The sequence below is a fragment of the Impatiens glandulifera genome, unplaced genomic scaffold (genome assembly GCF_907164915.1).
Source record: "Impatiens glandulifera unplaced genomic scaffold, dImpGla2.1, whole genome shotgun sequence".
Lineage (NCBI taxonomy): Eukaryota > Viridiplantae > Streptophyta > Magnoliopsida > Ericales > Balsaminaceae > Impatiens > Impatiens glandulifera.
The window spans coordinates 86,913-112,645 of NW_025919140.1; the positions used below are offsets into that span (position 1 = coordinate 86,913).

General features: G+C 33.4%; 1 protein-coding gene across 1 annotated transcript; it reads right to left on the minus strand.

Moving 5' to 3' along the window:
• Positions 1 to 21,426: 21,426 nt before the first annotated feature.
• Positions 21,427 to 22,777, minus strand: LOC124917573 (CASP-like protein 4D1). Its single transcript, XM_047457969.1, has 3 exons — positions 22,611 to 22,777; positions 22,393 to 22,525; positions 21,427 to 21,816 (listed from the first exon to the last, which is right to left on the minus strand). Exons 1-3 carry the CDS (start codon positions 22,775 to 22,777, stop codon positions 21,427 to 21,429), a joined length of 690 nt encoding a protein of 229 aa, XP_047313925.1.
• Positions 22,778 to 25,733: the final 2,956 nt, after the last annotated feature.

Genomic DNA, 25,733 nt, shown 5'->3' on the forward strand with positions numbered 1-25,733 from the left:
TGTTAAAATTTATATAATGATTTAGATATAACGAATATTATTAACTACCTGAAGTCTCGGGAATGGGAGAATCTTCCACCGGGGTACGAGACTCCTTAGGAATGGTGTAATATGGATTATCAAGTCTCACAATATCATGAAGCTCTGATCCCATAAATTGCATAGGATCATCGGACTCTACATCATATGTACGAGCTCCATCATCTGTAGAAGATCCATTATATGTACGAGCTTAGAGGTTCTCCAAATGTCTCGATAGTCTTCGCATTCGTAGCGCATTCAACTCTCTCGATATTCTCGATAGTTTAAGATCCCGTTTAGGTGGCATGATATCTGAAAAAAATAAAGTTAATTTTTGAAATAAGTAATCATATTTTGATACACACAAATAAAACCTGTCTTGATATTCAAATAACGGGATTTATCTTTGTGACAATTTTCCATCCATCTCGAGATGCCATATCCGTAGCATAAAAAACCTGGTGTGCTTGATTTGCCATTACAAACGGATCATGACTTTGAGTTCTCAATGTCCTATTCACATTAACACTTACAAACCCATATTTATCTATTTTTATACCACGGTCTTTGGATTGTATATCAAACCATCTACACTTTAAAAGAAACACTTATTCACCACCAAAATATTGAACTTCTATGATATCAGTGAGTACTCTGTAATAATTTATCGTTTTGGCCCCATTGTTGCCAACTACAAAGACACGACTATTTTGCATGGTTAACCCTTCTTCATGCTTCTCGGTGTTGAACTTATACCCGTTTTTTTACATGATTTATATTTCTTAGCATAAATTGTTGGGCCTCTCCTAAGAATCTTCAGACTCAAAGTTCGATCCGATTCATCATTCAATTGATCCACTTTCATCTTGAAAAAACTGATGTAAAGTTTATCGCGTTCAAGACTAGAAAGATTGAGTCGCCCTGTATCGGTCAAGATTTGCGTGAATTCGCTGAATATAATGAAATTTAATTGTAATTAGTTATTTAAAAAAATCACCCTTAGTCATTAATTAGCTTATGAACTCTTGAAATATTTTTCAATTTCGATACAATTTCTCAAAATGTAAACGTGAGCACGCTCTCGATCACCCAGTTCGTATATATGAAGTGTCACAATCGGTAAATCTTCCAACGCCAAGAATATAGAAAGTGTTGAAGTTGATTATATCGATGTCTTTATTGACTCTTGATCTTCTAAATATCGAGCACATAAACTCATACTCTTCTGCAAAAGGTAAGTCTCACTGATTGACCCTTCAGGAAAGTTTTTATTCTGAATGTAATTTTTTAAGGTACCCATATATTGTTCAATTGGATACATCCATCTATACTGTACATCCCCCTAACAAAGCCTCAAATGCCAAGTGCACAAGCAAATGTACCATTATATTAAACAATGAAGGTGGAAATATATTGAAAAATATCACTCAGCTAGACAATACTTTGATTCTACCTCTCTCTTGATGTACAAACATAGTAAAGCAAGAAAGCAATTAGTGAAATTGTAAGTTCAGTAGTTCGTTCTTGTATCAACTTTTATGTTCGCGTGTCTCTCTTCGTCCGTTGTCCTTGAGGATTCTTAAATAGAGAGCAGGTCCAACGGTCAAATCTTATATAATGACATGTGACGAACACCCATTAGAAACCGTCCATAGTACACAGGTACAGCAGACTCTAAGCACCATGACCGTGGCCGTACCAATCTGGTAGTGCGCCGAATATTCTTCTAGGATTGTCCTTCAAGAATCAAGTAGTGGGAAGAATATTTGCATACGTGGAATTAATTCATTGGATGCAACTGGCTATCGTACTGATCTTCACGGAATAGTGGAGCAGGAGTAGAGTACATCTAGTTGATCGTGGGTAGACGGATGCTAGCTTCAAGCAACTACTGAAGCATGACATTAGTCGTGCTCCAATTAGACTGATAAGTCTAATGAAGTTAGTCGCCCCCGTCTAATAGTAAGATCCATTAGACCACCAAGTCTAATGGAGTTAGACGACACGTCTAACTACGAGTCCCTTCAGACTAATCTGAAGGAGTTAGACTGCACGTCTAACTTTCAGCTGTTAGACAACACGTCGAACTTTTAGCTGTTAGACTGCACGTCTAACTACGCCCGTTAGACTCCATGTTTAACTACGTATCCATTAGACTGCACGTCTAACTACGTATCCGTTAGACTGCACGTCTAACTACGTATACGTTAGACTGCACGTTTAACTACGTATCCGTTAGACTGCACGTCTAACTACGTATCCGTTAGACTGCACGTCTAACTACGTATCCGTTAGACTGCACGTCTAACTACGTATCCGTTAGACTGCACGTCTAACTACGTATCCGTTAGACTGCACGTCTAACTACGTATCCGTTAGACTGCACGTCTAACTACGCATCCGTTAGACTGCACGTATAACTACATATCTGTTAGATTGCACGTCCAACTATGTATTTGTTAGACTATCCGTCTAACTACGTCTGTTAAACTACACATTTAACTACGCATCTGTTAGACTACACGTCTAACTACGTATTTGTTAGACTTCCCGTCTAACTACGTATCTGTTAGACTGCACGTCTAACTACGCATCTGTTACACTACACGTCTAAATACGTATCTATTAGACTGCACGTCTAAATTCGTATCTATTAGACTGCACGTTTAACTACGTATCTGTTAGACTACACATCTAACTACGAATCTGTTAGACTATACGTCTAACTACGCATCTGTTAGACTGCACGTCTAACTACGCATCTATTAGACTACACGTCTAACTATGTATCTTTTATACTACACATCTAACTATGTATCTGTTAGACTGTATGTATAACTACGTATCTGTTAGACTGCACGTCTAACTTAATGCGTCTAATAGCTAATAAGTCTAATGAGCTTCATTTAGATTTAGTCTAATTTAGAATATTTTTGATACACCTACACAAAAACAATAAGACGACTTAGTTTTTATCTTATTCAAGTTTTACACAAACTCATCATCAAAATTCCGTTAGTCAAAATGATTTGACCCTTAGTCAAAATAATTTGACCCAACACAAGACTTTAGCAAAAAAATTTGCTTTGGGAAACATCCCGGAGATTCTTGAGAGTTACTTTTTGACCTTCACAATACCTTTTTTTAGAAAATTGGGTTTTGTTCCAAAATAGTTTTGGATTAAATTTTAGGTTTGAGTCTGATCTTGTCAATCTGGGCTAAGTAGGGTTTTAAAGGTTCAATCTTGAGTGAGGGTTCAGACTTAGGCCTAGGGCTAGGGTTAGGCATAACGGTCTTAGGCTGAATGGGGGTTTGATTCTAGGCTAGGGCTAGTGCTTGACTTTGTTGGTCCTTGATTAAGATGAGGCTAGGCTTAATTGTTTGTTCTAGGTTAGGTGTCAATGTCAATCCTAGGTCAAGTGGCAAGGTAAATTGTAGGTTAATTTGGTCTAGGTTATTTTTTCGGTCCTAAGCCAATTCCCCCGGTCCTAGGCTCACGGTTCTGGACAGTTTCCCTCGGTCCTGGGTCAATTTCCTCGGTCCTAAGGCAAAATTCCAGGACTGGGTGTTCTTGTTTTGGTCCAAAACTTCAGAAGGCCATAAATTTTGATTGGAATGTCCAATCACTATCTATAAGTTGCAGTAGGTTCATTTGATAATGAAGAAGAAAAGCCCTAATATAAAATACGATTTTGAAGATAATAGAAGGATCAATTTCAAAACACCATTTCTAAGTCAAATTTTGTGATCTTTTTAAATTAGGCCAATTTAAGGCCTAATTTTTGTTACATTAGCTTTGAAATGATGAATATAGTTAATCCATACCAAAACAAGAACATCATTAAAATGATTTTTTAAGACTGAATCAAAATCTAACTTTTTTTAAAAACCAAATTTGATTAAACATGTTCAAATGGATGAAAAAGTAACTTGGATTCATCCCTACATGTTAAGAATCATGTATAGCTACTAATTGAATCAACAAATACAACTTAGAAGCAAGAACAAGAAATTTCAAAAATCCAATTTTTAAAACTTTTTCAAAATTTAAATTTGATCAAACATGATTACAGTTACATAGAAATCATCCCAACATATTTATAAACTTGTAATACAACTAATTGAACAAACAAAATCAGATTAAAAGCAAGAACACAGAATTTTTAAATTCCAAAATTTCAAGTTTTTTTCTCAAATTTTAGTTTGATCAAACATGATCAAAACTTGATTACAGATGTTTGGAAATTATTCAAACATGTATAGAAACTTCTTGAACAAAAAAAATCGAGTTTAACTCAAGAACACAAGATTTCAAAAAATCCATTTTTCAAGCTAATTTTCTGAAAATTTTGATCATGGAGATTTATTCTATCTTCTTTCAACATAAATCATATATATGATATATAGAACTATTCTTAACAAAGAAATTCCATAATCAACTCTCATAAAAAAATCAAATCGATCAAACAAGAAAATTTGAAAACATTCAAAATTTTCAATTACAAATCGAAAATCAAGGCTTCTGGAATCATACCATCAACTGGAAAACATTCCTGGGCAGTGTTGGAAGTGATCCAGACGCCTGGATTGAAGTTTGGCTCACCAGAGAAAGTTTTGTAGAAAACTGTTCTTGGCCAGAAATTGCAGGTCTTCGATTGGGGTGATTAGAAGTGTAATTTGGAGTTATTGTTTGATGGATTGGTAGTAGAGGGGTATGAGAATATTTATAGTGCTCGAATGTCGACTGTAGAAAGCCAATTCGACTTGATTTTGATTGCTGATGTTCTTATCCCCAAATCGTGATAGTCTTATCCCGGGGAAGATAAGGTTTAATATATGCACTGACGAGGGAATCACGTGGGCAAAAAATCAACGGATTTGATCGTCTGTGTACAAAGCTAGAGCTTTTGGAACAAACGTACCGGCGAAGTCACGATTCCAACGACCCCTGTGTTCCAACGAATAAGACGGCTAAAACGACGTCGTTTCGCCTTACATCATCTACGTTCCGTCCGCGGTCAGCGGTATTGACTAACGGGGTTAGTCCATCCCGTTAGTTGATCCGGTATGGGCGCGCACACGTGGTTTCTCTATAGTTGGGTTTCTGGCACACTCTATGCTGTCGGATGAGATCTGGGCGCTCATCTGATGGTACAGGATCCTGTTGCAAAGTTTAAACATAAAATCAGCCACACAGGATTATCCAATTTTAAATTTTATTTAAAATGTTATCTAAAATCAAATTTAAATCCTTTTATATCCATTTTTTCACCAAAAATTTCACAAAACATATTTCTAGATTCATAATAACAATTATGATCATGTTTTATTTTTTGGGATTTTTTGGGAAATTTGAAATATTTTAATTAATTGGTTTAAGTCATTAATTAAACATAAATCATGAATAAATCGTAATTAAATATTTTTAATCCCTTCCATGGTCTAATTTGGATAAAATATATACAAATATTTTATCCTAAAATTATTTTGGAATTTTGGAAAGTTTCCTTAATTAAGGATTAATTATCACAATAATTAATCCTTAATTAGGTTTTAATTCTTTCTTTCAAGTTATTTTGAATATAAAAATCCAAAATATTATTTTAATATTATTAAACATAATAATATTATTTTGAAAATAAGGTAAGTCAAATTTTCATGCTTAATGTAACCCGTTTGAGACCTACCATTATGAGGATCAAATAAATATCCTACATCTGCATACCCAATAATTCAGTTTCACATACATATGAATAATATAATCACATGTCCATAGTTCCTTGAAGGTACCGAAAAATATGTTTAATTTCATTCTAATATCTCTTTGTTGGTGAAGAACTATATCTCGCTAGTAAATTTACTGCAAATGATATATCGGGTCTAGTATGACTAGTTAGATACATTAACGCTCCAATGGAACTGGGATACACTACTTCTGGACCAATTAATTCTTCATCACTCATACGTGGTCGAAATGGATCTTTATTTATATCAAGCGTTCTCACGATCATTGGAATACTCAAGGGATGTGCTTTATCCATAAAAAATCTTTTTCTTTTTAGTACTTTTGATGTATAAGCAGATCAATGGACACAAATTTCATTCTCTTTATGATCAAGTTGAAAATCAATACATAACTTTGTTTTCTCGAGATCTTTCATCTCAAATTCTTTCTTGAGGTAATCAATTGTTTCAAATAGTACATTTGCTGCTCCAATAATATTCAAATCGTCCACATAAATTATAATTATTACAAATTGTGATCCAGATCTCTTGATAAACACACATTAATATATTGGATCATTTTGAAATTCATTTTTAACAAATATTTACTAAGACTTTTATACCACATACGTTCAAATTGTTTCAATCCATATAGAGATCAACATAATTTAACCAAGTAAAAGTCTCGACGATCTGAACTACATGCTTCAGGCATTTTAAATCCTTCAGGGAGTTTCATGTAAATGTTGTTATCAAGGGAGCCATATAAATATGCTGTAATAACATCCATTAATATCATCTGCAACTTCTCGTGTATTGATAAACTTATCAAATATCTAAATATTGTAGCTTCCACCATAGGAGAATATGTCTCCTCATAATCAATATCAGGTCTTTGCGAGAATCCATGGGCTACAAGTCGTGCCTTATATATAACAATTTCATTTTTTATGTTTCTTTTTCTTATAAATATTCATTTATAATTGATCGGTTTAATACCTTCGAGGGTACAAAACGACATGTCCAAAAACTTTATGTTTTGCGAGCAATTTTAATTCAGCTTCAATCACATCTTTCCATTTTGGCCAATCATTTCTCCGTCTGCATTCTTCTACAGACTTTGGTTCAAGATCCTCATCTTCATTAACAATATCGCATACTATAGCATATGAAAAATTTTCATTGATGTCAATTTCATCTCGATTCCATCTTTTTCTAGTCAAAACATAGTTTATAGATATTTCTTCATTTTTAGGTACCTGTGATTCCTCCAGAATCATTTTTCGATGACTGGATACTCTCTTAGAGTAATTGTTTCCTCAATTTGAGCTTATTTTATTTTTCGATGATTTTTATCTTTCGAACCGACTGGTCTATCACACTTCACTTGCATTTTAGGCTATTTAGCAGTAATGTGTTGTCCTTCAGGGACATCAATCCTAATTGGAGCATTTAAAGCTGGAATATAGGACTTTGTAACTTTCTTAGGGTCAGTAAAAATATCTATCAATTGATTTGCTAAATTTTGCAAGTGAAAAATTTTCTGAACTTCAAGTTCAGATTTCTTTGTATGAGGATTATAATGAGCTAATGATAACTCACGTTAGATTATTTCCTTTTCCAACTACTTATTTTCCCCTTTTAATGGTGGAAATATCATTTCATCGAAATGATAATCGACAAATCTTCTCGTGAATAAATCACATATCAATGGCTCAAGATATTTAATTATAGACGGTGATTCATATCCAACATACATTCTCAATCTCCTTTGAGGTCCCATCTTTATGCGTTGTGGTGAAGTAATTGGCACATATACTACACATCTAAAAATTGTTAGATGGGAAATATTTGGTTACTGACAATAAACCATTTCTAAAGGGGAGACCTCATTATAATTTGTGGGTCTGATACGAATTAATGTTTTCGCATGTATAAAATCATGTCCCCGAGCCTGTATTATAAGCAATGGTCTTACAATTAATTGAAAACATTTTATCAATGCATCTGCAAGGCCATTTTATGTGTGAATATGCGCTACTAGATGTTCAATATTTATCCCAATTGACATACAATAATTATTAAAAGTTTGGGAAGTGAATCCTCCATCATTATCAAGAAGAATAGATTAAATTAAATAGTCTGGGAAGTGAGCTTGTAATTTGATAATTTGAGCAAGCAGTCTTGCAAATACTTGATTACGAGTTTATAATAACACACATGTGACCAACTTGTTGATGCGTCAATTAATACCATAAAATATCTGAATGGTTCACATGGTGGGTGGATAGGCCCACATATATCACCTTGTATTCTTCCATCAAATTTTAAGGGTTCAACCCTGATTTTAGATGGTGATGGCCTTTTTATTAACTTCCCTTGTGAACAAGTAGCACAAGAAAATTTATTGGGTAGAAAAATCTTTTGGTTTTTCAGTGAATGCCCACATGAATGATTAATTATTCTTCGCATCATAATAGCTCTAGAATGTCCTAATCTATCATTCCATGTAATAAAATTATTTTGATTGACAAACTTTTAGTTTATAACCACATGTACTTCGCCAAAACTTATATTTATGAGATATAATCAAGAAGAAACTGCGGGTAATTTTTCTAAGAATCATTTTTTACCCGAGATGATACTCGTGATAATTAAATATTCTTTATTACTTTCATTTGAAGTCTCAATTTAATATTCATTTCTACGGATATCTTTAAAATTCAACATGTTTCTATGAGACTTGGACGAATATAAAGTATTATCAACAGAAATATTTGTTCCTTTAGGTAATATAATATTTGCTCTTCCGGAGCCTTCAATAATTTTTGAACTACCCGATATCGTATTCACGCATGTATCAATCATCACCAAAGAAGTATAAAATCTCTTGTTTTTTAAAATAGTCTACAATACAACTGCATTTTTTATTCATCAAGTATTCGCTTCTAGGAATCTTTATTTTCTTCATTAAATAAAATAAATATTAATAATAAACGAATACATGAACCAACAATAATTCAAACGCAACATCAAACTAAATATAGTCTCAATAAAATATATGTTTATTTATTATTATGAATATTATATATATATATATATTAAAATTTTTTTATTAAACATTATAAAAGAAACACAAATATTCAATGATCACATTCTAATTTTCATGCTCGACAAAAAAGTCAGCTACATCAAACATGGAGAAATCATCGAGACCAAAAGTTATTGTATCACCACCGAAAGCTGAAACCAAGTTGGTCTCTATTATCGTTTTTTTCATCATTGAAAAAAAAGTTAGTTTTGATGGACCCTTTTCCTTTTAGCGATGCTTGATAAAGATTGATAAAATGTTTTGGCGTACGACAAGTACGCGACCAATCACCATTCATACCACAACGATCGCATTTATTTTCCACAGACTTATTGATTTGATCCATTTTATTTTAATATATATATTTATTGTTCTTCTCTTTTATCATCTGACCACCACCACGTTCACGACCATTTTTAAGAGAATGACCTGAAAAATGACCGCAGTCACAACCACGATGTTGTCCTCTATAATTATATGATGTCACATTCACTTTAGGAAATGGAGTTGATCTAGTTGGAAGGCCTCATGATTTTTCATCAAAAGCTCATTATTCCGTTCGGCCAATAATATACATGATATCAATTCAAAATACTTCTCAAATCCTTTTGCATGATACTATTGATGAAAGAGCTTATTCGACGTATGGAAAGTGGAGAATGTTTTCTCTAACATATCTCCATCAGAAATAACTTCTCCACATAGTTTGAGTTTATAAGTATTTCGAAATAATTTCACTCACCAATTTAAAATCTTGAAGGCGTAAATGATGCCATTCAAATTGAGATTTTGGAAGAATGATCGTTTTCTAATGATCATACCTTTCCTTTTGATTGTTCCATAGGACCTATGTATCTTTTACGGTGAGATACTCAATTTTTAAACCTTCGTGAAGATGTTGACGAAGGAAATCATTGCTTTTGTCTTATCTTGGTTGGACATGGTGTTTTCATCTTTGATAGTATTTCTAAGACCATTGGCAGAAAGATGAATTTAAGCATAGAAATCCATGAAAGATAATCCTTTCCAGTTTTGTCAAGAGGCGTAAACCCCAATTTCTTGAGGTTTGACATGAAATTTGAGATAAAATTAATTTGTTTGAAATGTTTTCGAAGATACCTTTTGTCAACCTTGACCGATTTGGTTCTCGCAAATGAGGTGCAAAATTTGGCTACCACGGACGAGGAGGGAGCCTAGACCTTTGCTTCAGAAATGAGAGACTCATGCTTATAACGTGTTATAAACGAATAATACAAAGAACAAGAGAGTCAAGGGAGAGAGATTCTTGAGACACATTACTACATATCATACATGTCTTATTTATAGGACTAAAACAAAGAGTAATAAATGTAAGATACGAAATAAAAGGTCTTTATTCATGATGAAATATGAAAGACCAAAGGTCATACATAATGACATCCATTTATTATTATATTTATAATACATTTCAGTTTAATAAAACATAACATTTCACTTTAAAAAAACATAACATTTCAGTTTAATACAACATAACTTTCAATCTAAAAAACAAGACATTTCAGTTTAAAAAACATAACATTTCAATTTAATACAACATTTTTAGTTTAATAAAATGGCATTTCAGTTTAATACAGAATAACATTTCAGTTTAAAAAACATAACATCTCAGTTTAAAAATCATGACATTTCATTTAAAAAAACATAATATTTTAGTTTAAAAAACATAACTCTAAGAATGATAATATGAAAATGCAATTTAACACATAATGATATTGCAGTTCAATAAACTTGACACCACTAGTTTGAGTAAATGAACACGCTATTTGTTTGTGAACATGATATTTTAGTTTAAGAAACATGACATGCACGTTTCAAGTTTAAGCATTTTAACAACTTACATAAATATTTTCAAAACGTTTCTAGAAAGATCTAACATTTCTAACACACAAATTAACAATTTCTAAATAAAAAGTCTATGTTTGTAAAGTGTTTGAACAACAAATGACAAAATTTCGACAAACCTGTTAACTATAAGTCTACAACGATTCTGTTTTATTGATTCTTTAGAAATGGTTAATTCGAAAGAGTTTGCTTTGAGGATATTCGATGCTTTAGAGAGACGAAGATATCAGAAACTTAATAAGATCCAAACAGATGAAATATATGATTTCTGGTCACAAATTTTGGACCAGAGCTTTGACTCTCGCCTTCAGATCTTCTTCGACATGTGAGTCTTAAAAGGTCGCAAATAGTTGAGAAGAATCAACCTTTCTTCCCACTTTTGAAGCAAACAAAGCCTAAAATTTCGATCGAGATCGAAGAACAAAGAACGTCGGACAGAATGAACGGAGAACGTTGAACAAAGATTGAAGATTGTCGAATGAAAATCACAAGTGGCGAACGAGAAGAGGTTAGGGTTTGAATTTCTAGAGGCGTAATGAGAATACGAAGAGGCATTTGAATGGTTAGGGTTTGAATGTCCAGAATATGCGCACTTCTAATTTTGTAAATATTTTTTAAAAATTTCACTATGGCATTCCACATGGAGAGTTGTTGGGGAGTCATTCCCCGAGTCGCTTCTTCTATCATTTCTCTATATATAATATTATATACCTTTTCTTTTTTAATTTAAGACTACAATAGTAATCATATAGATTTTTACTCAATTTTTTTCTTGAGTTGTGTGTAAATGTCTATATTTTTTCACAACAATACCATTTGCTACTTTTAACTTGGTTGTATTAAATCGGGTATACTCTCCTACTGGAAGATAATAATGTCGTTTTTATCGCTCAAATATAGTTTAATATTTTTGGAAATGATTCATAAAATATCATAATCATTTGAGTGCAACGAAAAAATGATATTAATAAAAAATAGATTTAGTTAATAAAAATAAAAGAAGAAAACAAATAGAATAAATCACGAACACCAAGATATTAACATGCACAAATTCTTTAAAAATAGTGATGAGTTACCCAACCAACTTCGACTTTTCAAAATAGCGTATAAACATGTTGTTATGGATGATACACATATGTCAAATATAATATTATCGTAAATCTCTTTTATGAGCCTGGATCCAGATAGTTGTAGTGTAAAGAGTCTCAATTGTTCTAACATGCATCATTATTGGATATGAATGAGTGGATCATCGATCATTATCTCACAAGTCTTTCACACATTATAATTTGGCTTTGCTCTTTGTGTTTTTAGTTGTTTTGTTACTTTTTTTATATTCATTTTGTTTATAATTTTTTTACAAAGGTGACTTATAACCCTTTTATTAAAATGTTCATGGGGAAATAATATAATCGTTTTCATTGAGCAATACAAATATTTGTCTCAACATATTCACGATTTTCAAACAGAATAAGCAATTACATCGGAATGTTTTTTTTTGGAATTAAAGGAAAACTAGCATGATACTCCACAACCATGCCCTCCGCTTAAAAATAATATATAAAGTAAATCTAGCTATATCGCGTTATATTGGGTGATTTTTGTAATTTTGACATAATCAATACTTAGATTTTGACATATTTCCTAGTCTATTAGGTGACTGAGATTCTTGTCCATATACGAGTTGTGTTATGCATATCGGTTCGAATATCTCGCCTAATTTATTAATTTGTTTGTCTAATTCTTGAGAAGAATTTTGAATTTCTTTCTATTGATATTGTGGTGAAAAACTATCACCTTAAGAATGAAAGCAAAATAATAACAACGGTAGTGGAATGCAGAACAATAACGTAAAAGTAAAAAAAACCGAATAACTACACAAGAATTTTACCCAGGTTCAGACCATCAATGTCCTACTTCATATTTTTGGAGAAACAATTCAATAGAGTTATAATATGGATTACAAACTCTAACTTTGTTCTAGATTTTTAGTCTAATGCTATTTATACAATCTTTTAGAATTCATATTTAGGGTAAAGATCATGTGATATTTTTAACATCTCTACCATTATATGAACTCGTGGCGAATTACTTGACATTTCCATAATAATAATATTTTATTGACATCTTCACCAATGGGATTTCAATCATTTTTGAATCCAACAAATAATCGCACATATATTCCTTCCCCCTTTTGTACTTAACAATGAGGTACACCAAATTGGGCCTTAAATTCATATGCCAAATTCCACATATATTAAGTATATTATAACTCCAAATGTACTCTTGAGGATGCTATCTAAAAACATGTTATTTCTATATTTAATTATCAATCAGTTCTTGGATCAAGTGTCATTTTTTTTGGGAAGTTAATAAAACCCATAGTTTTTGTATGCTTTCTTCATATATCGATTGTGAATTATTGACAACTTTCAAAAGAAGTGGGGGAATTGTCTCAATCTCTATTGTGCATAGGACAAAGTGTGTAGTCGGTATAAATATTACTTGCTCATTTTGTCTTTTGTATTGAGTTTCTTACAATGCGCAAGTCACATGATAAATTAGTGTCTGGTGCGACTTTGGATGACCACGTGACATTGTGTCAATTGAAAATCTTCCCATGAGCTCAGAGTACTTCTTAAGATTTGTGAGATATTTTTTTTGCACTATTCAATTTTCTAATTTTTAATATCGCACCTCACGTCATAAAAAAAAGATTGTACATTTGCGAGGATGTGTATTCATTCTTTCACTCTTGTAAGAATTCGTCTTTATTGTTGCAATTTTGTTTACTTTTTTTTTTGGAAAAACGACTTAGCGTCATTTCATTAAATATTCCCAAAAAAGGGAAAAAACACGAGTTTAAGAGATCATTCTAGACAGGCCTAGAATGATTTTGAAGTCGTAATATTCTGAATAAAAAATAAAAATCTAAAAACATAAATGAATTATATGATTATAATTCTTTCAATTCTAGTGATTTCAAAAAACGGTAAATTCAAGTTCCTACAGATATTTCAGTTCTACTCTGTGCTTATAATTCTTCTCCACGTTCCCGCGAGGGCACTGCAATCCGATACAATATCTTTCCATAACTATTCAACGCTTTTGCGGGTTCTGCCATATACTCTTGCATTCCGTTCTTGCCAAATGTTATACACCACTACTCCAAAGCCGCACTTGAACACGCTTGTTGTAAATCTATTTCCCTTGTCTTTGAGTAGTGTCGCTTGTTTGATTTCATTACATTCGCTCGAGAAACTGATCAACTCCAGGCTTTTATAGAATTTATCCCAAAGCTTCGAAGCAATACAACAACTCCTGAATAGGTGATCTATGGTTTCTTCATTTCTTCTACGTAGAATACAGCTCGCATTTGGGATGCTCATATACTTGCTGATACGATCACGAGTGCTAAGTCTTTCCCAGCAGGCAAGCCATATGATGAACTAGTGTCGAGGGATAATCTTCGTTGACCATACAAAAGGAGTCCATTCTACTTTCTATGCTTTTTTCTAGGTGACCTCCCATATTTTCTTCAATACCAGCTTTCCATTGTCCTCAGCTTTCCATTCATGAATATCCGTTCTTTCATGAAATTGTATGTTACTTATATGATTACGTATCCTTTGTCCTTCTAGATTTATTCTCAGGAGTGAGTCCCAATTCCCGTCTTTAATATCTCTGATTTTCGCTTCTACGTAGTACTTTCTGATACGTGTATTTTGAAACTCCTCCTTGTGGATGATAGGCTGGTTTTCGAACCAAGGGTCGTTACAGAATAGAGTGCATTTCCTGTCCCCTAGTCGGATGTCATAAAGATCTGCAATATCGCTTCTTAGTTTAAGAATCTTTTTCAGAGAACAACTCATACCTTCATGAATTTTGTAGGTCAAGATGTTGGTTTCATATTTCATAAACCTCGTATGCACCCATTTGATCTATAGTGACTCCTGATTGCGTTCCAAATCCCACAGATGTTTGAAGGTGAAAGATTTGTTCCACTCGATACAGTTTTCAAGCCGATTCCTCCCTCGTCTTTCGGTTTGTAGAGAGAGGTCTATTTGACTTTGTTTCCTCCTCTTCCGCTACAGCCCCAGATAAAGTTCCTCATCAGCGTGTCGAGTTCCTTCATTACCTTCTTCGGAATGACCATCTACAGCGTCCAATAACCAACTATTCCCATGACCACAGTTTTGATAAGTTTGATCCTCCCTGTATAAGAATGTTTTTTCGCTGCCCAGCCAGATATCATGTTTTTTCCTTTTAAATTAGCGGTTTGCAGTGTGAGATCTAGATCTGCTTTGCGGTTAACGGAATTCCTAAGTACCTTATGGGAAAGCTTCCTTCCTTAATGCCCATGATGTTGAAGATGTCCTACTTTGTTTCGTCCTTCACGCCTCCATAAAATGCCACACTTTTGCTTTCATTAATAGTTAAACATCTAACCTTAGAAAAGAACGTTAGTGCAACCCTAATAGTTTTAATGGAATCAATGTCCGTGTGCGCTAGAATGAACAAATCGTTAGCAAAGCATAAATGGGTTACCTCCTCTACCTCACAGAATGGGTGAAAGATGTATGGACGATTCTTTCAGAATATCGCGAACATGCTCTCAAAGATCGCCATGATAGTTACGAAAAGGTAAGAAGAGAAGGGGTCCCCTTGCCTTACCTCGTTTTCCTCCTTGAAATAGCCTCTATAGACTCCATTGACGCTAACAACAAAGCAGGATGATGAAACGCACTACATAATCTAATCAATAAAAATCATAAGAAAAGAAGAAACAACCATAAAGTCCTGAATGGCTTTCCATCTAATAGAGTCGAAAGCTTTCTTGATATCTATTTTGAAAGCCACTCTCGGAGATATTTTCTTTTTCCGTAGCCTTTTAAAAGGCTCTGCATGAGAAGAATATTATGAGATATTGTCCTATCTGAGATGAATGCAGATTGATTAAGATTTATAATTTTTCCAAATGACATTTTTAAATCGTTTAGAAATTATTTTTTTAATTATTTTATAAATTACAATACAACAGGAAATTAGTCTGAAATCTCATATTTTTTCTCGAGTACCGTAGTTTTGGGGATCAAGGTTCGAACCGCTGTATTCCATTGTTATAACATCTTTCTGTTCTTGAAAAACTCCAGAACCCCATCAGTAACGTCTTTACTAACAATTGATCAATTGTCTTTGAAGAACTGTGCATTAAACCCATCAGGACTCGGGCTTTTATTCTCATCAATACTAAATAGAGCTTCTTTAACCTCAACCCTCGTGACCATCCTTTTCAGCTCGCGACTATCTTGTACAGAGATTTTGCTATCAATAATCTGATACAAGGTATTCAGGTGAATTTGATGTTGCTTTCTTGTACCCATAACCTGCTTATATAAATCGATAGCCAAATCTTGTACACCCTTTTGGCCCTGAACATATTCACCATCATCATTCTTCAGTTTGTATACATTGTTTCTCATGTTTCTAGCCTTGCATTTTCTATAGAAGAAAGTTGTGTTTTTGTCACCCAACGAGAGTCAGCTATGTCTTGAGGCTACGATCAGATTCATTTCTAGTTACGTTGTAATCACCAAGGACAACCCAAGATTTATCACTATCGATACAGTTTCTAAGACAATTCCAGAGGAGTCTTCTATCAGTGCTTGAGTTGCTACCATAGACAATAGAAAGATTAAACACGATTCCTGTGATTCTGTCTTTGACCTCCACCAGGATTGCGTCATTATTCGAAAAGAGATCCTTGACCTCAGCATCTTTATTATCCCAGATAATCTAGATTTTGCCCGTTTTGTCAATTAAGTTGTGAATGATTTCCCAGCTGCTATCAATAAACATCTTTCTAACCTTTTCAACGTTACGGCTTTTGACTTTTGTCTCAAGAATACCCAGAATAGTGATCTTCTGGTTCTCTATGATCCTCCTGATTTCTTTGCATTTTAGAGGGTCATTGAGTCCCCTTATGTTCCATGTCACTATATTCATGAATGAATATAAGTGTTAGGTTCCTGACTTTCTAGACTGTTCTGGACCTCTTTATCAGAGAAATTTTAAGCATCACTTTCCTCGCCATCCTCAATAGCTACAGCTTAATTACATGGAATACTATTGCCATTGAGTGGGGGTTGCCTCACATAGATCTCATCATCTCTCGTGATAGAGTTAGTGGCTTCTAAATCCAGGATATTTCTACTTTGTCTTCGATTTTCAAATTGTTCTTCTTTAGTAGGTCTTTTTTGACTTTGAACCTCTTCACTACTGGATTTATTTTTGTTATCGATTTTAATTCTCCCTACTTCAAAACCAAGGCTCACTACCTTATTCAAGACCAGATTGTCTTCTTTTGCACTTGATCTTTTGATTTCACAAAACCCAAGATTTCATAGTCCATTTTCAAGAGATTCCTTATTGCTTGTTATTTTTTCAATGATTTTTATCCAGGATTCTTTTGTTCATTATCTCGTAAGGTGGCTCTGAGCCCATGGATCGGGTCATTTCGAATTCTGATGACATTGTAATTTCGGTTCCTACTTGCATTCCTAGATTTTGAAGAGTGGACTCACGACCTATTGGAGTGCCATCAGACCTAATTTTGCTTGTTTCATATGGGCCAAGTATTCCCCGTCCTATAGATCTTTGAATTCCATTAACTTTAAAACCAGGATCTATAGTTGCATCAAGACTAGTTCTTTGATCAGTATTGGGACCAGTAGAGTTAGGACCAACAATAGTATCATCCACAATAATAGGAATTGTGCTAGTATCAGGACCAATATAGTCGGGACCAGCAATGGTTGCACCTTTTTCATCAAGACCGGTAGCTTGAGTAGTATCAGGATCAGCAAGTCAAGGACCAGGCTTAACATGGTCAATATGGCTAGGTACGGTAGCATTATGAAAAGCTATAGGACCAATGTGGCTATGTCCAACTTTAGCAGGACCGATACCCTGACTAGAACCGACGTCTTGAACATGACCTATTCTTGAGAAAACAGAATCCCTTGGACCGGTGCCTTGAACATGACCGATAGGATCAGTGTTAGCAGGGCTAGGTTGTACCCTTACCCACTTCATTATTTTTCCTATCTTCTTCCTTACCCTTATCTGTTCTTGCTTTTGGTTGTCCATCTTATCATTATCAGTGCGTTCATTCCTGTTAAGTTCAGACCTGTTCACATTTCTCTCAACCCGAGCCTGGTTAGAGTCATTGATATCGCCTTCCTGAGCGTTGTTATTGGCCTTCGATTTTAGATTATTATTGACTGGACATTTATTTCTAGCGTGTGTGAAAGTGTTACACCATATACATCAATTTGGTTTCTATTCGTATTGTACTCCAATGTCAAATAAATTTCTCAGTCTATCTTTAAGTTCAAGCTTGATTGGAAGAGAGATACTTAGATGGATTTCGACATTAACTCTGCCAAATATGCACACTCATAGCCTTCCATTGCTGGGTCAAACATAAGTGGTTTTCCTAAAATTCTTGAAATATAGACCAAACTCATTGGGTTGCACAGGTATGATGGAACATTCTTGAGATTCACCAGATTTGTTCAAGTTCAGGCGGTCTATGATTAGTATTAAGTTCATCGTTCTAATTGTAAAACTTGAATCTTTTTCCTCTAATAAAGGTATATTCGCTCTCTATGATCAGCTCTATTTCGCTTCCATTCTTGAAGGATAGAAAGTAGAATTTGCGATCATTGATTGTGATCCTCTCTAGACCAGAGGATTCCCACTAACCCATCAACGTTCTTTTAACCTCAGCAAATGGTGTCTTTATGTTGCCCATAAAGTGACCAACTATGACAAATTCCCATGCATTTACGCATTTTTCTTCAATTTCTGGTGGGAGCTCAAACCGATGCAAATGATCAAGTGTAATTACCTTTGCGTATAAGGTGTTTATCTGGAATTTTCCTTTTTCTGGATTGTTCATGGCATTTCCATTCCACACATTTCCTTCTTGCCAGGTTTTGTTTGTGTTGCTCATGATTGTATACACCTTTGTTTTATTACATTTCGAAATATCTTTTATGGCGTCAACCGTCCACTTGATCACTTCATCATATAGATATTTGTTGAAGAGATTCCAATTCTTTATATAGTGACTTTTGAAATAATCATTCAACTGATCATTTCTTTCTTGGGGCATTGTAATCTCTTATTTATTAACTTGGAAAAATAGCTTCTTCATCCTACCAAATTTGCTATTTTGTTTTTCCTCATTGACCACGTTGGACCAACAGTAGGATCCTTGTTATCAGTTTGAGTATTTTCTTTGTTAGGAATTGCAACAGTAGGAGGAGCTGAGGAGATGACTATTTCAGGGTTGCTATCTTTCTTAACTTGTATGTTCTTTTCGGCCCATCTAACCCTTGTATTTCCCACAAAACTGTTGCCTTCAATTATTCCAATCTTCTTTAGAATACCCCTTTAGTTCTGTTCCCTTGTATACCAGTTTTTCTCTTTTGAATGCTATCAATTGGAATTTTAGGATCCAGATTAACGAGTAGATAAAACGCACCCATGTTCAATATCTTAGGGTTAGCCTCGGGTGTCACGGGTTCCTTAGGATTTACTTCAGCATTCTTCTTGGTACTTGAATTATTTGCCTTCATGTTTTTCCTTTCTTTGATTTTCGATCCATTCTTACCCCTCTTAGATATTTTAGAATTATTCGATCATGTTACTTGAACGATCCTTTCAATTTCAGCACTTGTTTTGTAAGAACTATGCCCCTTTTCTTTTGGTTTGATATTTGTTGCTGAGATCTTCTTCATGAACTTATGATATTGAAGGTCACATACTAATGTTTCATCATAGTCGGTGCTATCGTCTGATTCCAAATCAAGATTCATGCTTTGGTTCTTTTGATTCGAACGGTGGCTCATAGCTTTGATTGTAGAGTTATCATTCTGTCGATTAGGACCGAGAGAGGAAGCAATTGTATGACCTGAAACATGAGTAGCACCAGGGCTTATGTGAGCAACTAGATTATCTTTTTCAGACCCAGCCAAATGAAAACCGTTGGCTAACCCCTTATTAGACTCGGCCAAGCGAAAATCGTTGGCTAATTCTTCTAGTTTCATACATTCTTCACCTCTTATACCCTGACTTATATTCTGACCTAAGTTATTTGTAGCTTCCATAAGATCCATACCTAGACCCATATTTTCAAATAGATTGTCATTCATGGTGCCATCAACCAACGAATCAATATAATTCAGAACCAAGCTTTCACCATTGACTATACCAATGAAGTTTAGTTCATCATCCTTTACATCTATTTTATTAGGCTTTTCTGATTTAGATGAATTTATTTCCATGACCAGCTCCAACTCAGATTCAATTTCTTCAGTGTTTCCAGATTTTGTTCAACTATGTCCTTCAACAGCTTCAGCTACATGTGTAGGTTGTTTAGAAGATCCTGCAATTTTAGCCTCAGTTTCAGAATCATGGGCGCATTTAGTATCTTTTGTCCAACCTTTTTCTAGCCTAGTCCATAGTCTAGTTGTCTGACTTTCCATCTGATCCTTAGTAGGGCAAGTAGACTTAGCATTCTGATCATCAATGAAACCCAAGACTTTCAATTTTTCAATATTTCCCATTGTAGAACAAGATTCTTAAATTATGTCCTTCTTTGGACCCAATGGACTCTGAGCAGCTGATATCTCCAACTCTGTAGAGGCAATTTCAATATGACCCATTTTTCCCAGTTCAACATCCTCACTAGCAGGACCGGTAAGTTCTGTTTTCTGATCTTTCTTTGCACCTGAATAACCCAAACTGTCATGTTTTCCTGTTTTTGAAACTAACCCCGACCTTGTAATATTTTTTGAACCTACTGATTCTCAACCAACAGTCTTACTCAGCCCTTTCATATTTACCTCAATAGGAACCCCAATACCAACTTCAAGAGGATCATTCAAAACAGACATAGATCTCAGCATATTGTTTTCACCCGATACAGAAATAGACCCCAAGATTGAGCTTTCAATAGGACCTGGTAAATTGTACAATTTATGCAATTTCCTGCATTACCTTAGAGCCCTTTTGGCAGATTATCTCCATCATTGGGACCGAATTTTCAGCACAAGCAACCCGATTGTCATCTGTTTCATCCAGACAAGATTTCAAATCTAATTTCCCAACAGAATGACCGGTCAGGTCTAGGGTACCAACCAACGACCCTAACGGTCCATTCTATGCAGCAATTCCAATAACAACAGATATTTTTTGAATTCAAGTCATATCATTTCAATATACAGTACTACCTTTTCCTATCAATTCAATACTATCATTTCTATTATGAACATGCATATCATTACAATATGAATCCCCAATATTACATTTTCCTATTAATTCAATCCTATCATTTCTATTATGAACATGCATAGTTTATTTACTTTCATTTCTTTGGTTTAATGAACTATCAAACCATTATTTTCTATTTAAATAAATTAACTTGTTTAAAAATAAGCTCAACCAACTAACACAATCGCAATATAACAACCTTAACATGTATGAGAAAACATATTTTCTATTTTTATTAGATTATATTTTTTAAAATAATTAAAAGTCAATTAAACAAGTGTTTATTTAAAATTAGAAAAGAATTACATCATAAGGCTTAATAATATAAATTGGAAATAATAACTAGAAAAGACTATGGTATGGAGCCATTAGTCTTGGACTCTTGCAATTGTTGTTTGGTGCTTCGGCTGGGGTTCAGGTTCAGGTTCAGGTTCAGGTTCAGGTAGGGCTTTCGGGTCCTTCTGGGCCTCTGTATCCAGATGGGTCAGGGTCTTAGGCTCCTGGTGTGGCTCCATAGAGGTGAGAACCCAAGATGATAAAATGGAAATGAGTGCTGAAGTGATAAAGGCAAGAAATACACATGCAATTGCAGCATTTGCTTGGTTAAAGAATTTATCAAATACATTAAAACCAATATCTGTGTCTATTGTGGAATTGTTGCCTTCAATCAAATACTCCGCTAACAAGAGAATATGTTTCATCTCATTTGTTGCTCCGAATCCGGCTGCAGCTCCTGTCCCTAGTAAGTACGAAATCACCTTCCAAAAATTAAAAACAATTGAAATTAGCACGAGCCTTATATTTTAAATTGAATGACATAAATGCTAATATAATTTTAAACTTTCTTATAATATAAAAAAAATAATTTAATTTAAAAACCAAATACGTCTAAATTGATAGATTATACACAATGATATGACTTTTCGATGTTATGTGAAAAATAAATACCAAATTTATTTATTTTCAGATTATCTCAAATGTTTTCTTAGATAACAAATCTCTTAGTCACCCAAAGCAATTTCTAAAAATTGGAATGCGTAAAACTCAAAAAAAAATATGATTAGAAAAAATAACGTACAAAATTATTTAAATATAATCTAATTTACAAATATAAATTAGTTAGAAAAAATAAATGAAACATTAAATCAAAAGACAACTGTTTTGTCCATTTGAAAAAACAACAAATGACTAAAATTTTGATAATTCAAATCTCATGTGTCATAATTAAAAGTTCGAACTCCATCTAATAAAACATCTAATAAAACAGTCTAAAAATCTCAAATAGCAATTGTCCAAACAAAAATGAGAGGAACAAAAATGAGAACAAAACATACCTTATCTGCATAGAAGTTGAATTGAAAAATACACACCCCATACAATTTGATTCCAGTTTGGAAATTGTAAATAGTGAAGACAATTTGCAGTAATGCAAACAACATCCCAATCACAATTGTAGCAAGCACATATCTGCCACATTTCACAATTAATATATACAATATTTAATAAAAAAAAATATATATATAGTAACAATATCATTTTCTTGTCCACTCACCTATAAGCATAAACATCGTCAAAACTATATTCTAATTCGTAATCAAAGACATCATTTGGGACATAGAGTGTATCACTTACAAGTACGCCCAATGCAACTAATAAGAAAATGAACTTAAGGGCTCTCAATGCAAGAACTGTTACCACATTGGAAGGCAGTTGTGCCATCTTTCTATAATAATTTGATTTTGTATGTTGTGTTCACTTGTTAACAATTTCTGAGGTTTTATAATATAAATGCTCCTAATTATATTAGTATTTGACAACTAATATTATTATTAATAATAATAATAATAATATTACGTGCATTACGAAGTACCATAAGAGTTGCCGGTTAGTCTTTTGTCCATAATTTGGCTCATAGGCTTTACACTGCTGGCTTAAATGAAAACTGACACATTTGACGGTTATTTTAAAAGGATATAAAATATATTTGAGTTAGAAATAGTTTTAGTTTTGTTTAGATTGTAAAAAAATAAATATAAAAAAGGAAGTAAAGGATAGTGTTGTGACGTCTATAAGTGAGAAGGTAAGAAATGTGGGACGAAATTTTTGACTTATTTTGTGATAAATATTAGATTTCAACCCAAAAAAAAAGTTTATAGTGGTAAATATTTTTACAAAATGTTTAGATAATTATTTTTCAATCCCAACACATTTATGAAATTGATTACCTGAAAATTCTATAAAAATATGGGGGGGAGAACGAGGATGCAGGTGGCGGTGCTTCAACATGATGCAGTAGTGGCAAATACGGGGAGCCTTAGAAGGCAACGCCATAGAAAAAAACAAGGATGCAGATTTATAATGAAGCATTGATTTGCATTACTATATCTACACACAAAATTAACGAAGCCACATAAGTGTTGGAAAAATTAAGTGTCGGTTGGGACACAACACCATTGTATGACAACTCAATCCACATCTTATGCAATGTCATGGACAATAATAAAAGTCTTAAGTATGCCATGCAAAAATACTTTAAAGATCAAACACCCACTATAGAAGATGAAAAACTCCCGAAGTGTTGGTACCCGAAGTGGGGGTACCCGAAGTGGTGGTCCCCAAAGAGGAAAATCGTTTAGAAATGGTGGTTAGTATTGTTAAAAGACCAAAATTGGTAGCTAAAGAAACAGAAAATTGGGTAGTTAGAAAAAATCCCCAACGGAATGCAAAAATTCTGACACGACTTCAATCTCCGTATAAGATTAAGAACAAGCTAAAGAATCAATCTTACTTTTATTGTGCCCAAGTAGATAACTGAGATTAAATCATTATGGGGTTCATTTTTGCAAATGAAGATGATGAGAATATTAGGTCATTAATGATGTTATATCTTCATAGTTAGTATAATGTTAATTTCGGGACCTGAAATGAGGGTTTCGGGACCTGAAATGGTGGTTTCTCATCCTCAAATGGTAGTTTCAAGACCCGAAATGGTGGTTTCGAGACCCGAAATCGGGTCATTTCAGATCATTACGGGACATTTTTTGGATTTATGTGTTTTCTTCATTTTCAGGAAGGAAGATTTATACGAAACGTAGCATACCTTGATCAACATAGAGCATTTTCAATCAATGAAAAATGGATGTCATGTTGAAAGTGGTATTATTGATGCATGTACACACATTACGTTTAATTATAGTAAACAATTTTCTCAAGGGAGAATTATATTTTCGACAATGGTTTCTATAAGATCTTTTATTGTTGTTTCATTTCTTTTTCAAACCAATGGTCTTATTATGATGTTAATTTCATTTACATGGATTTTATGAAGATTCATAACTTCTTATTGATAAAGTTAATGAAGAAATGAGAATATTCAAGATAACACCGGAAGAATGATACATGATAATCTTATAAATCCAATATTTTAATATCATCTAAATCTTGCTCATGTATATCATATTTTAATATAATTTTGTTGTTATCCTTCCCAATTTTATATGAAAGTCGCTATTATGTTATTTGCATTGTTATACAAAATAGGGTAATCGAAATCATTGAACATCTCCCATTGCAGAAAAAAATGCGATGGGAAGATAAATATGTCATAACTCAGAAACTATTAAGTTGTATGTTTAAGTGTTTTGAAATTTATGTTTAATTTAACTTCATTAGTAAAACAGATAGCTTCCTTTGTGGAGTTCTTCAAAATTTTCGACAAAAAAATCATAACCAAAATAGCTAATTTCTCGTTCAAAGTTTTAAAATTAACTTGACAAGACAGTTCTAATACAACAGATTGCGCAATAAACTGTATGAGACATCTTCAAACTTATATGGGTGATGCAAAGTTGGATTGTGGTATAACCAAAACAAATGTAAGTTACATATTTCAAATTTTGATTGTTTTATAATTCTTTATTGCTGTATTTTATTTTTTTGTAGGCAAGAGGATTGCTTGATGCTTTTCGAGAAAAATTATGTGCGTTCATTGTTAGGTCAAATTTCAACAATAAGTTAAACTATATTTATGACAAATATATGCACATTATAAAAGAAGATTATCTTGAAACGTATAATAAGTTGTATGCTAATAAGTAGTACATTGTAAATTATTAAGGTTTTAATTATGTAAATTTATGGTATTTTCTAGTCTTCAATTCTTTTGGATATGCTAATCTTCATAATAATGTGACATAACAATATCGGTACACAAAAATGATAAGGTGTTACCGAAATCACCATTTTAAGAAGAAAAAAAAGCGTCCCGAAATCACCATTTCAATTTCCCAAACCATTATTTCATGACGAGAAAACATCATTTCAGGACCTAAAACCACCATTTCAGGACCCGAAACCACCACTTCAAGACGAGAAACCACCATTTCGGGACGAGAAATCATCATTTGAGGACGAAAAACACAATTTCATGACAAGTTATAATCAAATACTTAGTGTAAATATCAAAATTCTCATAAAAAACTCAATGTTACAAAATGTTAAAAAAACTCATAGTTACAACATGATCATATAATTACCATCTTAGTTGAATCTTATCCACACACATTATATTCGACATATATTTGAGAGGACAAAAGTGATGTGAAGAAAAATTGAGTCGACGGTGGATCATTCCTTTGTTATTGTGTTGAATCTAACACTATTGATGTTGTGGCCG